The sequence below is a fragment of the Phymastichus coffea genome, unplaced genomic scaffold (genome assembly GCF_024137745.1).
Source record: "Phymastichus coffea isolate CEN01 unplaced genomic scaffold, Cenicafe_Pcof_1.1 PCOF00058, whole genome shotgun sequence".
NCBI lineage: Eukaryota > Metazoa > Arthropoda > Insecta > Hymenoptera > Eulophidae > Phymastichus > Phymastichus coffea.
Window position 1 is genome coordinate 460,155 of NW_026706869.1, and position 13,275 is coordinate 473,429.

Below are 13,275 nucleotides of genomic sequence, written 5' to 3' on the forward strand. Positions count from 1 at the left end.
AAAAAAAAAAAAAAAAAAAAAAAAAAACACGCAAAAACCAATTGTGTATATAGTGCAAATTTTAACTCAATGAAAATTTATCTTAGCTATATTTGATGGTGCACGCATTATTCGACTCATTGTTTACGCGCAACTTTTAGATCATAAAAATTAAATGAGATATTTCAGTCTTTCTTTTTTCGGTGCGTTTTTTCCTTATTTTCTTATTATTCAAAACAGCCTGACACCCGATACCGCATCTCGTTTCTTACTTGAATATTGCGAAAGAAATAAGCGTGAAACTTGTTTTAAATTGTTGATGCTTGTTGCCAAGCTAACCAATTAGAGTGGTAGACCACCTTCTCAAGTCAACATGTAATACATGTATCATTCTGATTTAATAAATCAATTGATTTTGTTGAGGCATGAATCGAAAAAACGTATTGTTCGAAGGCTTGTCGATTCGTGCAGACACGTCAGCATTCAAAAGATTGGTTGGGAGTAAGGGATACAATCCATCCGTAAAATGAGGAATTTGGCGCTCGCACGAATAGACAGGTCCGATTTCGTATCAATAGTATAGATGAGTGACATGTTGGAGAGATTCAAGGCAAAGCTTCCAGAAACAAACAAACCATAGTGAATTCACGACTGTTGCGTAGAAGATGACAGCAGTTGCTGAGTCGCTTGGTGTTGTTGAAAAAGTTGAAAAGCAACGCTGGACTGCTGAAACTGTATTTGACGTTGAGCTTGGAGTTTAGCAAGTGCATTAGCAGACGCAAATGCCGGATAGGCGAGAGTTGTCGTTAAACTTTCATTGTGTTCTTCGAGAGAATTTTGGGCGTAATGAAGTACGAGGTGTCGCAACGTCTTGTGAATGTTGAATGGCTCTGCAAAGCCGTAACCACGCTCTGTTGCGAATATCATGCAGTGGTTAACGGTACCATTACACCTGCAGCAGAAAAATTTGTTGTTCATTACAGTATTACTGAATTTGTCGTATGTATATTTGAAGTGTTGACTACTGACATGATAGATAAGGCATATTGTCCCATTCCAACTCGTGAAGGTCGAATTAAAAAAGTACCGTCTGGCCTTGTAGATAGAATTCTGTCGGCATCAGAACGCGAGCTTTCAGAATCGAGCCACGTTTTCTCGTCATTGTGCACATCTAAATCGAGATCTTGCAGCACAAAATTCACGTCACGATTAGTTATAAGATTCTGCGACAACTGATACATTTTTGCTTGATTCACGCCTTTCTTCTTCAACCATCTACGCAAAAATCATTAGGGATATAGGATTGTTACAAGTGCTAGTCGTAACAACTTGGCTTACTATACTCACATCATATGCTTGTCTTTCGAACGAACAAGTAGAAAGATTTCAACTTTAAATTTATTCATATCTCGCTCGAGGCTCCTATTTTGAGCGATATCCTGTTTCAAGATACCCTCCACATAATTTTTACTTTCATCTAGCGACCTTAATCTGAACCTTAGTAACTCTCCATTGAGCTGAAGACTGTAACATAAGATGATCATGAGTCAAGGAAAGAAAACAAAAGAAAGGAAAGAACGAACGATTCGAGCGTACTCGGCAATTTCGTGGGGCTGCGCTTCTTTTTGAAATTTCTCTTGCAATTTCAATTGCTCCTCAAACATTTTAATGGCCTCGCAAAATGATTCGAGTGCTTGTCTTTTGAACTGCACCTCGAATGTTGAGCGACCGTAAATGTCCGATACTTCATTGTATTGCTTCATCACTTCGGTAAGTTCTTTGTCGAGCTCTACATATCGTTGCATGACCTTACTGACATCGGTGGTACCTGAAATTTCATCATCCTGCAAAAATCAAAAGCAAAAGTATCGAATATGTGAGAAAAGTGCAAACAAACGCTGAAAGCTATCTAGCATGGAACTAGAGATAAAACATGTACCTGCTGGAATCGTGACACTGGGTAGAGCAGCCTTATGTCGAGCGTTGAATTATATTGAGACAACGAGCAATTTCTATAGTGATCGACAAGTTCGACAACTGAGTTGAAGGTGTAGGGCTCGGAGAAGCCGTACTTGGAATTCCGATGGCAGATTTTAATGAGTTTGTTAGCGCCACCCTTGCGCAAAGTAAGCGTGTATTCGCCGATTTTGGACGAAGCGTTGCGAACGAGGAAGGTGCCATCCGGTGTGTCAATCATTTTTTCGTTGACCTCGTCGCGAGAAATTTCGCCCCAGTACCATTCGGAATCATGCAGCGACCGCGGCCTCAGCAGTGACTGGGCTTGCTGATCTTTGCTACTGTTGAAATCAGAGCAAAAATTAATTGGCAATCGATTGATTGAAGTTGCCTTATGTAGAACAATAGGCGTACCTCTGATTGTCCAAGAGTTGACGTTCACGGTTCACTTCCTCTTCTAGACTGGCGAATGTTGCTGCGTCCATGACGGGAAATTGGGGTCTAGAGACTTTGCGGGGTGGTAGCAAAGGAGCGTTCGCAAACTCGGGTAAGCGTTCGCCCCAGTCGCAATGCAGCAAAAGTAGCTCCATTATTCTAATGTGTGCCTCGATATTGTGTACAACTTGGCTGCAAATAACAAGTTATCGACAATTAACAAGGCCTTGTGATCGGCAGCAGCCTCTCGCAAGCTATTGTTTATTGTGTTGAATGCTTACATGATATGCTCCCAGGGAGGTCTGAGGAATAAATGACAAAGCACCTGGACAAGAATAGTCGGTGGTTCCGTGTAACCCCGTGAATGTTGCATTTGGCAAAGTCGACAAAAGTGAGCCATGAGGTGGCGCAAGGTACTGCGATGATGTGGCGGAAGCTCGGTAACCATTTGCGCCAGTCGATTGGAGCACTGCTCGTCGGTCGTTCCTTAAAGAAAGAGGGAATCTTCGAATAACTCTTGTAAAAGAGGTTCAACTGTTAGCTGAAGCTATAAAGACTTACGTGAGGCTTCCAAGAATCTGTCGTACCACTGCACCGGAATCACCGGATCGGGCAATTCCCTCAGAAATTTTTTTAACACGCTGGCTATGCATTGAGGACTATAGAGTTTAAGGTCGATGCTCCGTAAATCTGCAAAGTATACGACACTCTTACATGACCACCATTGAATTTATTATACTTGGAATAGTTTTAAATACCTTCGTTCAGTCGTTGCCTTAGCTCCAAAGTTTGCTCATTTGGTGGGCTACTGTGATAGACTTTGTAAAGATCTAGACCGGGCTCACTTGCAGCTTTTTCTTCTAGAGCGCGCGTACATTTCTCTATCAACAGCGGAGCGCTTTTACTTGATAAATCGAACTGTGAGCATAGTGCAAGCCCAAAAACTGAAATAAAAGATATGTACATTTCTTTATTAGCGCGAGAGAGCACTAATCGCGATTTCGTCTTTTCCAGTTTATACTTTCATACTTGACAACTTACCAGAAGTGAATCTATTCATTCGAGAATCTGAGGGAGTGCATGGCATTAACAATCCCGTAGCTGAACAGGTTCGATGAGCAACTAGACCGCAATCTGAAATATGAATTTGCTTTAAATGGTTATTCTGTTGATCATGAATAATATGCGAAGAATCACTGAGCCATTTAATTTCACACGAAACGATAGTAATAATCTTTTCTCATTTATACAGGATGTTTCTTGCGAGTCAGACATTACGGCGATTTAAAATAATCTAGCAAGAATCTCGATTAAATTTCAAATTGATTTTCCTCACGCAACGTACATGAACGTACATTATTTACTTATATTTGTCTTTAAAATAATGCAAATTTGAAAGCTTCATATTAAAAATGCAAAATCTGACCTTGACAAAGGAAGCCCTGGTGAAGAAGTCCTCTTAGATATTTATGGCACTTGTCGCACTTTTCGAGCACGCTGAAACTATGAGGTACAAGCTTGTGCTTCTTTTGCTGCTGCTGTTCTGATTGAGAAGCAGAGGATTCCGAGCTGGGTGGCGGAGATGGTGTGCACAGCTCCTCAATGCATACGAGTATATTTTTTTGATGAAACTCATCCTTTATGCCCATGTTCTGCAACAAGAGTACAGGACGTTTTATAAAATGTACTAATTCTAGTATGGATGCCCAATTCCCGATTTATAATTCGGATAGGAAACAGGAATTTCCTAATCCTTTAGCAACACTTATGAAACACTTATGACTTTATCACAGATGAAAGATAAAGTTGTACTCTTCTGGAGATTGGAAAAACGAACTTTTAAATCTCTTCACAGCTGCGTATATACGTGGAACGAGATATTTCGATGATCTAGTTAGAACCAACTATACGGTATACTTACCATCAGCTTTTCACGATCCAAGTTGAGCAGGTCACTGCCCTTGATATCCTTGGATTTGAAAACATCGGCATATCGATACAAATTCAAAGCCGCCATCCACTCGACTACATTGAGTGATGTCCATTCATTGACAGGCTGGAACATCGAGTACAAGTTTGAAATAAACTATTCACGTTGAAAAAATCTATTAATTGATATATAATTGTGTGACTGTGCAGCGGGGTTTTTTATGGAATATAACAAAGTCACAATCGTATTCGCGCCAATCAATACTCGTAGAAAAAGAATTATGGTTTTATATGCAGTAGAAAAATAATTCAAAGGGTTTTTTAGAGTTTTTTAGAGAAAGAAGTGCCATAACTAATGTAAAATCGCTGAACACGGAGTGGCGTTCATTGACAAGATTGATAATTGGAAACGACGAAACCTTACCTTTTCCGTTTCGTAAACGTAGCCTGACAATGGGTGCTGCGCTTTGACGTCCCATCGACAAGGATGCTGACCGGACCAACTGGAGCAGACGTTGTGGAAACACACGTGACACTCTGCAGGACATACGGAGCCGCACATACAACAACATTGTTCTCTATATGGTGGGTATGAATGAGGGGAAATGCTTGTTTCAACGACTTTTGCCGACAATTGAATATCGCTCCCGTCCTTCTTTTCAATATCGTCGTTGTTCGCCCCATGCCCGACACCTCCGCTCTCCGACGAAGATTGCTTATCCAAGCTCTGTACTTGAGCAGAACCAACGATCTCTTGCAAATCTTTTTCGTCGGTGGTACCGCTAGTATTCGAACTAGTATGCTCCTTATTCTCGCTGCTGCCGCTGTTTTTGTTCTTGTTACGATCGTCGTTATTATTATTATTATTGTTATTATTATTATTATTATTGTTAATATTATTATTATTATTATTGCCATTTGGGTTATTATTTTTACACGGTTCCCCTGCATCTTTGATCGGCAAGGCTGTCCGATCATCAGAATCGCACCAGCACATTAATCGATGAAAAGAAGCCAATCTTGCGCAGCTTTTAAGAGCACTTGGTCTATGATTATCCGAATAAGAGAGAAGATGCCTGCCGCCTTCCTTGACAGGAGCATCTTGCTGGTTTTGGGACGAGGTCGGAGCTCTGCCGGCAGCCGGCGACCGGTTCGGTGGTTGCTGAGTCGAAAACGACAGCGGCGATCCAAGGCTGGCCTTCGATGCCGGCTGTCGTAAAGCATTGGCGGTTGCCGACGGGGTAGCTAGTTGAACGATCGATACGCTTGGCTCCTGGGTGCAAGGCTTGATGCTGCTTAGATGCTGCTGCTGCTGCTGCTGCTGCTGCTGAGGTGGCTCGGATGTGGCACTCGATCCCGAGCGCAGCATGTAATTCTCCGAGTCGACGGCCAAGAGTCGCGACATGACAGGCTTCACCAGCGCGCCCTTCTTTGCATCGTTGCTGGCGAAAGACTCCGCGTAGAGCTGACAGTCCGGCTTCGCCTCGTCGCCGCCGCCACCACCGCCGCCGCCGCCGCCCTGCTGATCGCTCTTTTTGTAGTGAGCGAATTTGTAACGATACTGCTGCTGATGTTGCGGCTGGCACTGCAGCGAGATGGCGGCCGCGGGCATCGGTTGATGCTTCAGCTGAGCCGTTGTGCAAGCACTGGATGCTGCGGAGGCACTGGCGCGTTTCATCACTGTTGACGATCACCGCTGACCGGAATCCGCTGGCCGGCAGCTAGAGCCCACCGCTATTCATATCCCTCGTCAAGGTTGACCTCGTATCTCGCGGCAGTGCAGTCCCGGCGAGCGTCGCCCTCAGTTAAGTGCAGGTCGTGGTCAAGCAACGTCCAATAATTTCCGGAGAGTCCTGCTCTTCGTGCACTTGGTCCTCGGAATAGGCCATTCTCTCGCCACGGCGCAACCTCTTCCCGTTTTAGGTTAGACCGTAGTTTTCCATGCGTGCACACGCGCGCTCGCGCGCACTTCGCGCTACACGACCTACAGACGTCAACCACAAGCGTTCCCTAAGCATTTTCCGTCATGGTTTTCCATGAGTGCTCGTACGATCATCACTCGAATTGGCTTCCCCGTCAGTTTCGCGTGCTCAACCTTTCAGCGCAAGTGCGTCGTTCCGAGAACCGGTTTTTTCACCAGCGAAAAACCAAGTATCGTACCAACTTGAGCTCTCCTCTCGGCCCCCTTTGCTCATTTGAATACGTACGCCTGCTTCTCGACTACTTTCGTGTGTCGGCCAACAGCTGTACCACTTAGTCGCTTTCTTCTCGTTCTCAATTTTCTTCTCTTTTTCACTCGCATCTGCTCGCTGCTTTGTCTGAGTTCTTCTGCAAATCCCTCCTCGTTGAAACTACTGCACCTCCCAAATATTCCAATCTCGAGTCACATAGTACCGGCAAACTAGCTTCTCGTAGCGTTCACTTGCCCGAGTGCACGCAGGTGTATATATTCTTTCATGTAAGATTGTTTCACGGACGAGTCGAGATGCGCGATCAGGCGCATGTGTGAGTCTATACTATCACATGGGTTGGCATGCGTGCGCACCGCCGTTCTCTGACTCTCTCAAGGTCGCTGCTAATCGTCTGTCGAAAATGCTTGTCCCACTGGCATCGCCGTTCTTCGCTCGCGTCTCTCGCGCGAAATAACGTAAGAATCTGCGATGGCCAACCGAGATCTCGTCTCGATCAGACTCTCGTGGGACTAGAAAAGGGCCCTTGGCACTTCACGGCACTAGCTGCAGGTGAAACTAGGCAGGAGGTTAAGTATAAGCTCGCGCCGAGGAAGCACGAGCGAGAAGAAGGCGAAAGAAGACGGTGAGAGGCTATTGCGAAATCAATAAAGCCGGATCGAAGCGCCGGCCCTCCCTCCCTCTTCGATAACCTCGCAACTGGATCCAAGAGAGTCGAACGCCTAGTTGGACAGGCGATGCACCGTCTAGGACTCGCCGAGAGCAGCCTCGTGAACCACACTAGTGTTCTGTGTACGTGTCGCCGTCGCTCTCCACCTCCTCTTCCTGTGAGCACCAACGTCTTCCTCCGCTACCTCTTGGCATTCCCCTTCCGCGAGTCAGCTCTCTTTTCAGCTCCCGTGCGTGCGCGCGCGTATGTGCAAACGAATGAAAGTAGAATTGCGGTATCGCCTGGTAAAGTCTTTTCTTCTTTTTTTATCGGATCCCGAAATAGTGCCAAGTGGATACGTGACATTCAGCGTCGATTAGTCGTCGTCAATTCGTGGAGTGAGCCGGCGATTATTCAATGCATGAGCATTTCACCGGGTGCTATTTTTCACTTTCGTTTGATCACTTTTCCGGGTTTTCTTCAGCTTAGAATAAGCACTCATACCCGGAATACGCTTGGCGAGGAACTGCCATCCCGCTGCAACCTCTCACTCTTACCCCTCATCCGCCACTCCCTCTCTACTGTCGCTCGTTTTCTATCTCTCTCTCTCTCTCTCTCTCTGTCTCTCTCTCTCTCTGTCTCTCACTCTCTCTCACTCTCTCTCTCTCTCGACAAGAGAGCGGCGCACGCGCAAGCACAGTGCTATACCTACATGTATAACGTATATCGAGCACACAAAGACGCAAGTGAATCAAGAGGGGGAACCCCTACCATTTCTCCTACACACTTATATATGCCTATGTATCAAAAGCTAGAGCGAAAATAAGGGAGGGGAGAGGGACCGTCGCCTCTATCGAACGTGACTCTGCAGCTACTTATATAGGAGAGAACAGCATTAGAGCTCTCTTTCTGTTATCTACCCATCCGCCTCGTAAAGGGTGTTAGTAGTGGCGGTTTAGGCTAGTTTCTCCATTCGGTTTGATTCGATCCTAGCTGAGCGAGCTTTCGAAAAATGTTTCCTGGGACACTGGCCAATTTCCACTAACGAGTATCAGTCTCTAGCTACAAAGCACTTCCTGTGCTCGCAGAATTGCATCTCATCAGAGTATCGCACATACAGGTCTGAAGAATCACAGGATTCGCCTGCACCGCCACACAGCTGATTAGCCGGTCCCTGCTCGAACGAACGAGTTTCGGTCAATAGCCGCAGCGGCGCGCTGTGCTTTGTCGATTCTATAGATGAGAATGGAGAGATTGCGAGCGAGCGCGCGTGTGTGTGCGAGAGAGCGAGAGAGAGAGAGAGAGAGAGCAAATCTTGGCAATTTACAGCCGGCCTCGCAGCGTGGCTTCCGCGCATACGTACACATTCGCACGTACGTTCTGTAAAATGTTCCAAGCTGTTAGCCAGCCCTTCCTGCGGTCAGGGCCGTACCAATACATTCGCCACTCGTAAGCCATTGTAAGTCCGAGAAGAAATATCGCGCGACCGTTGCAATCATGTAGACAATTCTTTATATCTAGTAAAATCAGCGGACGAGTCCAAGTTTACAGATTAGTTTGTAGAAATTCATCTTTATCAATTGCAAATCACAGCTACTCATGTTACTACTCTTTAGATCGACGTTTTGAGCAAAAGTGAATGAAATTATTCATGTACATCTCAATATACACCAAGTTGAGTTGACTACAAATTTATTTCATCTTATTTAAATCGTGAAAATTTCCTTGTTCGTATACTACGATAGTAGATTGTAATTGTTAAAACATGACACCTAAGCAGCGGAAAGGTTTAAACAAGACGATTGTAAAGTTGATGAGAGCGCCAGTAATGCAACATGGAGCGCAAAGTAGCCGAAGAAAGCTCATGTTATTCCATTTACAAGAAACGGACCAATGAACATTTGGAGTTTCACACTGTAAATTGAAAGCTTTCTTTCGTCGTAATACAAAAAATTGCTTTAGTAAACGTATCACCGTGAAACTTTTCATCTTGCAATTAGCTCTAATTTCCGAGTTAATGGTTTAGAAACTTTTTATCTGTGAAAAAATTAAAGAGTGAACTAGAAAACGTATTTTAAGATCATTTGATTTCTTGTAATTTTTACTGAGGCTTGACTAGAACGTTTTCTCTTAATGAACTGAGGTTTGCGAACTAGTTTGCGAAATAATGAATAAATTTCCTGGAATCTGAAATTGATCTACTTGATGACCCACGGTGCATGTTTAATATTTTAAAAAGTCTTCTCACGTGGTAAAATTGAAAAAATAGAAAAATTATTTGTCAGACATGTTTAATAGCGATTGGCTGAGGACTTGGGTATCTGTTAATAAGTAAGAAACTAGTTTTCTCTGTTTAGCAACGTTTCGTTATCGGTCTTGTTAACCCCATCAGGCTTTTATTACCAAGAAATTTGTAGAAAATGTATTATCCGTTGGTACATACTTATTTTGCTACATAATTATAACGATGATATACTTGAGCCCTCAGTCGATTGTTGTAAAACATGGATTAAAAAATAGACGAGGTTACAATGTTAATATAATTTGTATTACTGCGTGAAGAAATGATAAACTAGTCCATCCATGTTTTTATGATAAAATATTTTTATTACTGATGATCGAGAAATCAAGGTACGACTCTTACGTTCATGCACGATGATGACCGAAAAAACAGTGTACAAGATAACAAACAGGGAACCGAAAGTTCATCAGTCGTCCCTGAATCATACGATGGCTCAATGAGCGAGAGAGGGGAAGTTGAGCGACTAGTTGGGAGAACTGAAAAGAGGAAATCTCATAAAAGCACATGAACAGAAAACAGCTGAGCACATGCGAAAGTACGAAATAGACAATCGAAACGAGCTTAAGAAATTCTTTATAAGAAAAAATGCAGCTTTGCATAAGATTGATAAACTGATTTGACTGAAGGGATAAAATACATCTTTTCACCTCGAAAAGCTACATTAAGGATAAGAAATTTTTTACATTACATATAAATCTTCAATAGAATGAGATATGCGCATAAAAAAATGAAAAACATTTGTTAGAAAAGAAAATATCAATGAGTTTGGTAGACATGCAAGGTGAAGGGAGATTCATACAAATCGTACTTGTTTTTCCCTTTTAGTTGCTTATTCCAGGTTCTGTAATTTCTATCCCTACCCAGATACCCCTCGTTCGCCCCTCCACTCCTCACAGCATAAGTACGTGTTACCATGCTAGAGTGGCGCACCCAAGTGAACAAGAAGGTAACTCGATATCGGTTTGATTCTTTTCTTTTCTCTACTAGAGTTTTAATTAAACATTCTATCAATCTTCCAAGTTTTTAACTATTACAAGGACGCACAGAAAAAAATGTTTTTTACTTTTTGACATTCTAAAACTCATCCTCAGAAGTCCAAATGGGAATTGCAAATAGACTTTCAGATTTTTCTACTTTTAACCTTAAGTTCTTTAATTTAACCTTAAATTCAATTAAGGAAAAGAGGTTTAAATTGGAAATTCAGGTATAAAGTGTATGAAATTAAAGGCTTTAGGAGCAATTTCGATTTAGAATTTGAATTTAACAAATCAATACATGTACAGCTTTGTGTAAGTGGGTGTGGGTCTAGTAACAAGTAGAAAATTTTTGAATGACAAATTTTATCAGGTCGCAGTTATTTAATGGATATAAATATTTTCATGAACTATCTTGTTGAATGATGAATGTCTTTCATTAAAAATTGACACCAGACTCATCAGAATATTTGTTTACTCCTTTCAAAAATTAATAATCAAGTCTTATACTATAATTCAATTGAATGCATAAATTTCACGCTGATTCTTTCATCAAGTTAATCCAAATAAAATGTTTTATCCAAACGCTGTTTATAAAATTTTAAGAGAAAATTGTTGACAAGAACTATCCTTCTACCATTACTCTACTCTGCATCATTACTTCTGGTTGAAGCGATATTCATAGTTATCACTTCTTGTCAATAATGTCATGGAAACAAGCAAATGTGTAGATTAATTACAATTTCTTTCATGATTACTGTAATTTTCATACAACTTTGTGTTTAAAATACTGAAAATTTTACTTTATCAAATGAAATATTGAAAAAGTTATTTTGGTTAGGTAATAGTTAAATAATTAATGTTAAACTTTATCCTTTAAAAACATAAATTTCTTACCTTTGCATTTAACTCCGACTTTACCAGTGCCCCATATGTAATCTTCACCTGAAGTGATAAAATTAATTTATTTCAAACTAAAGCAAAAAGATTAATTTTTTTCATACAAAAATCTACTCACAATGTTTACAAAGTATAGGTGTAACAAAATACACGTTCTGAAGGATATGGTTTGGAGAAGTGGTACTTTCACAGTTAACTTGTTGAGCTAAATAAAACAATAAGAGTTTAACCTTATAATTTTAAGTTAATTAAGTAGATAGAAACATTGAATTAGCTACCAAGAGGTTCTCTATCAAGTGCAATATAAGATGATTCCTCTTCTTTATGGGCCTCGCAGTACAATAATGAATTTCCTTTCAGCATTAGGACTCTTTCTAATATACCTCTTTAAAAAACAGTCATATGTGAAAATATTAAAGACATTATATTAGATTCTTTAAATAAATTCTTACCTAAAATCAAGGTATCTTTATAATAAATTTTTACTCTATTAATTAATTTAATTTCTTAAATTATATAAAAAAGTTGCTCATCATTATAAAACTACTATTAAAATGTATGATCTTGATTTTGTACTGTCTTGTCTTATAAAGACTTTTATACAACTTGAATTATTTCATTCATTAAAAATCCTTCCTTGTCCACAAGGAAAAAATTGGCAATTTTTTATCATTGACATATTGATTCAATAACTAGTAATGCCATATTGTTTTGTTGCAAAGTGGCATACAACTTCATCTCTTCTAGCTTGTAAAAATTAGTCACCATTGACACTGTAAAATTAATAGTTAAAATAATGATTGAAACTTGTCATAAAAGTTAAAGCTAAAATTCTTTTTAATTCAAATAAAAAATAGTACCTTTGTAGAATTAAATAATTTCTACTATCAAATTTGATTTTTACAATAATTATTTACAAGTTCAATTAAAAAAGAACTCTACAATCCTATTATAAACAATTCACATCCTGTATTACATACACAACCACCAAGATGAGATTTGTAATCTCTCTTCATAGTGCTTGAAGTCGCTATCTTGAATGTCTTCTTAATAGTCATGTCAACTATAAAATTTTTGCTTATTTGAGACATATATTATTCTTTGATACTATTATGTATTCTGAAAAAGAAGAGTTTGTAAGTTAATTAACCATTTGAATTAAACAAAAATAAATTAGTACTTAACCTATCTTTAACGCAAGTTTAATTGTTGTATCTATGTTGGAAAAAGTAAACAATGGAGTACAGAAATGAAGAAATGAAAATACTGATAGTTCAGAACATTTTTTGTTTAATGAGATACAAAATAACATTTACAAAGTTAGCAGAACTTCTTGTATGTCATTATATATTTATTTAAATAAAGTTTGAAAGCAAACATATTCAATTATAAGTGCAAAAAATGTTCACAATCTAATGAATGCAATGTATTAAACAAGGTTGATGAAAACAACGTAAAGTAAAAAAAAAGAAATAAGAAGTCTAACCTTCAATTTTTTTAGAGATTGGGTTTTTCATCTTCTTGTTCTGCCCTGCAGTATGAATGATCAAAGTAACAGTAGTCTATGCTTTAGTTGCATTTTTAGCGTAGAAAAGACAGAAAACATCAAATTGAAGAGCGAATTAATCCTAATATATAAAATATAATATATATTATTATAAAAGAACAGCAGAGAACAAAAATTGAGATATCAACTGTTTCCGCAAAGAGCACAACACACACATACACATGCGCCTGACGTTTAGTGACAAATGACGATACTACACTACATTATTACATGCATACGGATATGATGCGACTGATGAACGATGAAATAGTTGAATGTGTTAGTTAAGTTTATAGTAAAATACCCTGTGTGTAGATAAATGACGTAGATGGGCATTTGAAAACTAATAGTTTTAGTTTATAAGTATATATCATTTTGTTACTCTTGCTAGGAAATAACATTTTAATAAGACGTAA

At 39.9% G+C, this 13,275-nt stretch overlaps 1 protein-coding gene across 3 annotated transcripts; it reads right to left on the reverse strand.

Annotated features, from left to right (window-relative positions):
* Positions 1 to 13,097, reverse strand: LOC131666267 (phosphatidylinositol 3-kinase regulatory subunit alpha-like). Of its 3 annotated transcripts, XM_058938781.1 has the most exons (20): positions 13,040 to 13,097; positions 12,800 to 12,941; positions 12,174 to 12,432; positions 11,766 to 12,086; positions 11,592 to 11,698; positions 11,432 to 11,518; positions 11,311 to 11,358; positions 4,724 to 4,836; positions 4,292 to 4,426; positions 3,797 to 4,022; positions 3,412 to 3,504; positions 3,129 to 3,314; positions 2,932 to 3,060; positions 2,652 to 2,856; positions 2,350 to 2,562; positions 1,919 to 2,276; positions 1,576 to 1,823; positions 1,327 to 1,503; positions 1,009 to 1,254; positions 1 to 931 (listed from the first exon to the last, which is right to left on the reverse strand). In XM_058938781.1, exons 5-20 carry the CDS (start codon positions 11,674 to 11,676, stop codon positions 625 to 627), a joined length of 2,856 nt encoding a protein of 951 aa, XP_058794764.1. In that variant the 5' UTR covers positions 11,677 to 11,698; positions 11,766 to 12,086; positions 12,174 to 12,432; positions 12,800 to 12,941; positions 13,040 to 13,097; the 3' UTR covers positions 1 to 624. The 3 variants fall into 3 exon arrangements, with proteins under 3 accessions (XP_058794764.1, XP_058794763.1, XP_058794762.1); XM_058938780.1 differs by having other exon boundaries at positions 12,800 to 13,052; XM_058938779.1 differs by lacking the exons at positions 11,311 to 11,358; positions 11,432 to 11,518; positions 11,592 to 11,698; ... (2 more) ...; positions 12,800 to 12,941; positions 13,040 to 13,097 and having other exon boundaries at positions 4,724 to 7,756.
* Positions 13,098 to 13,275: the final 178 nt, after the last annotated feature.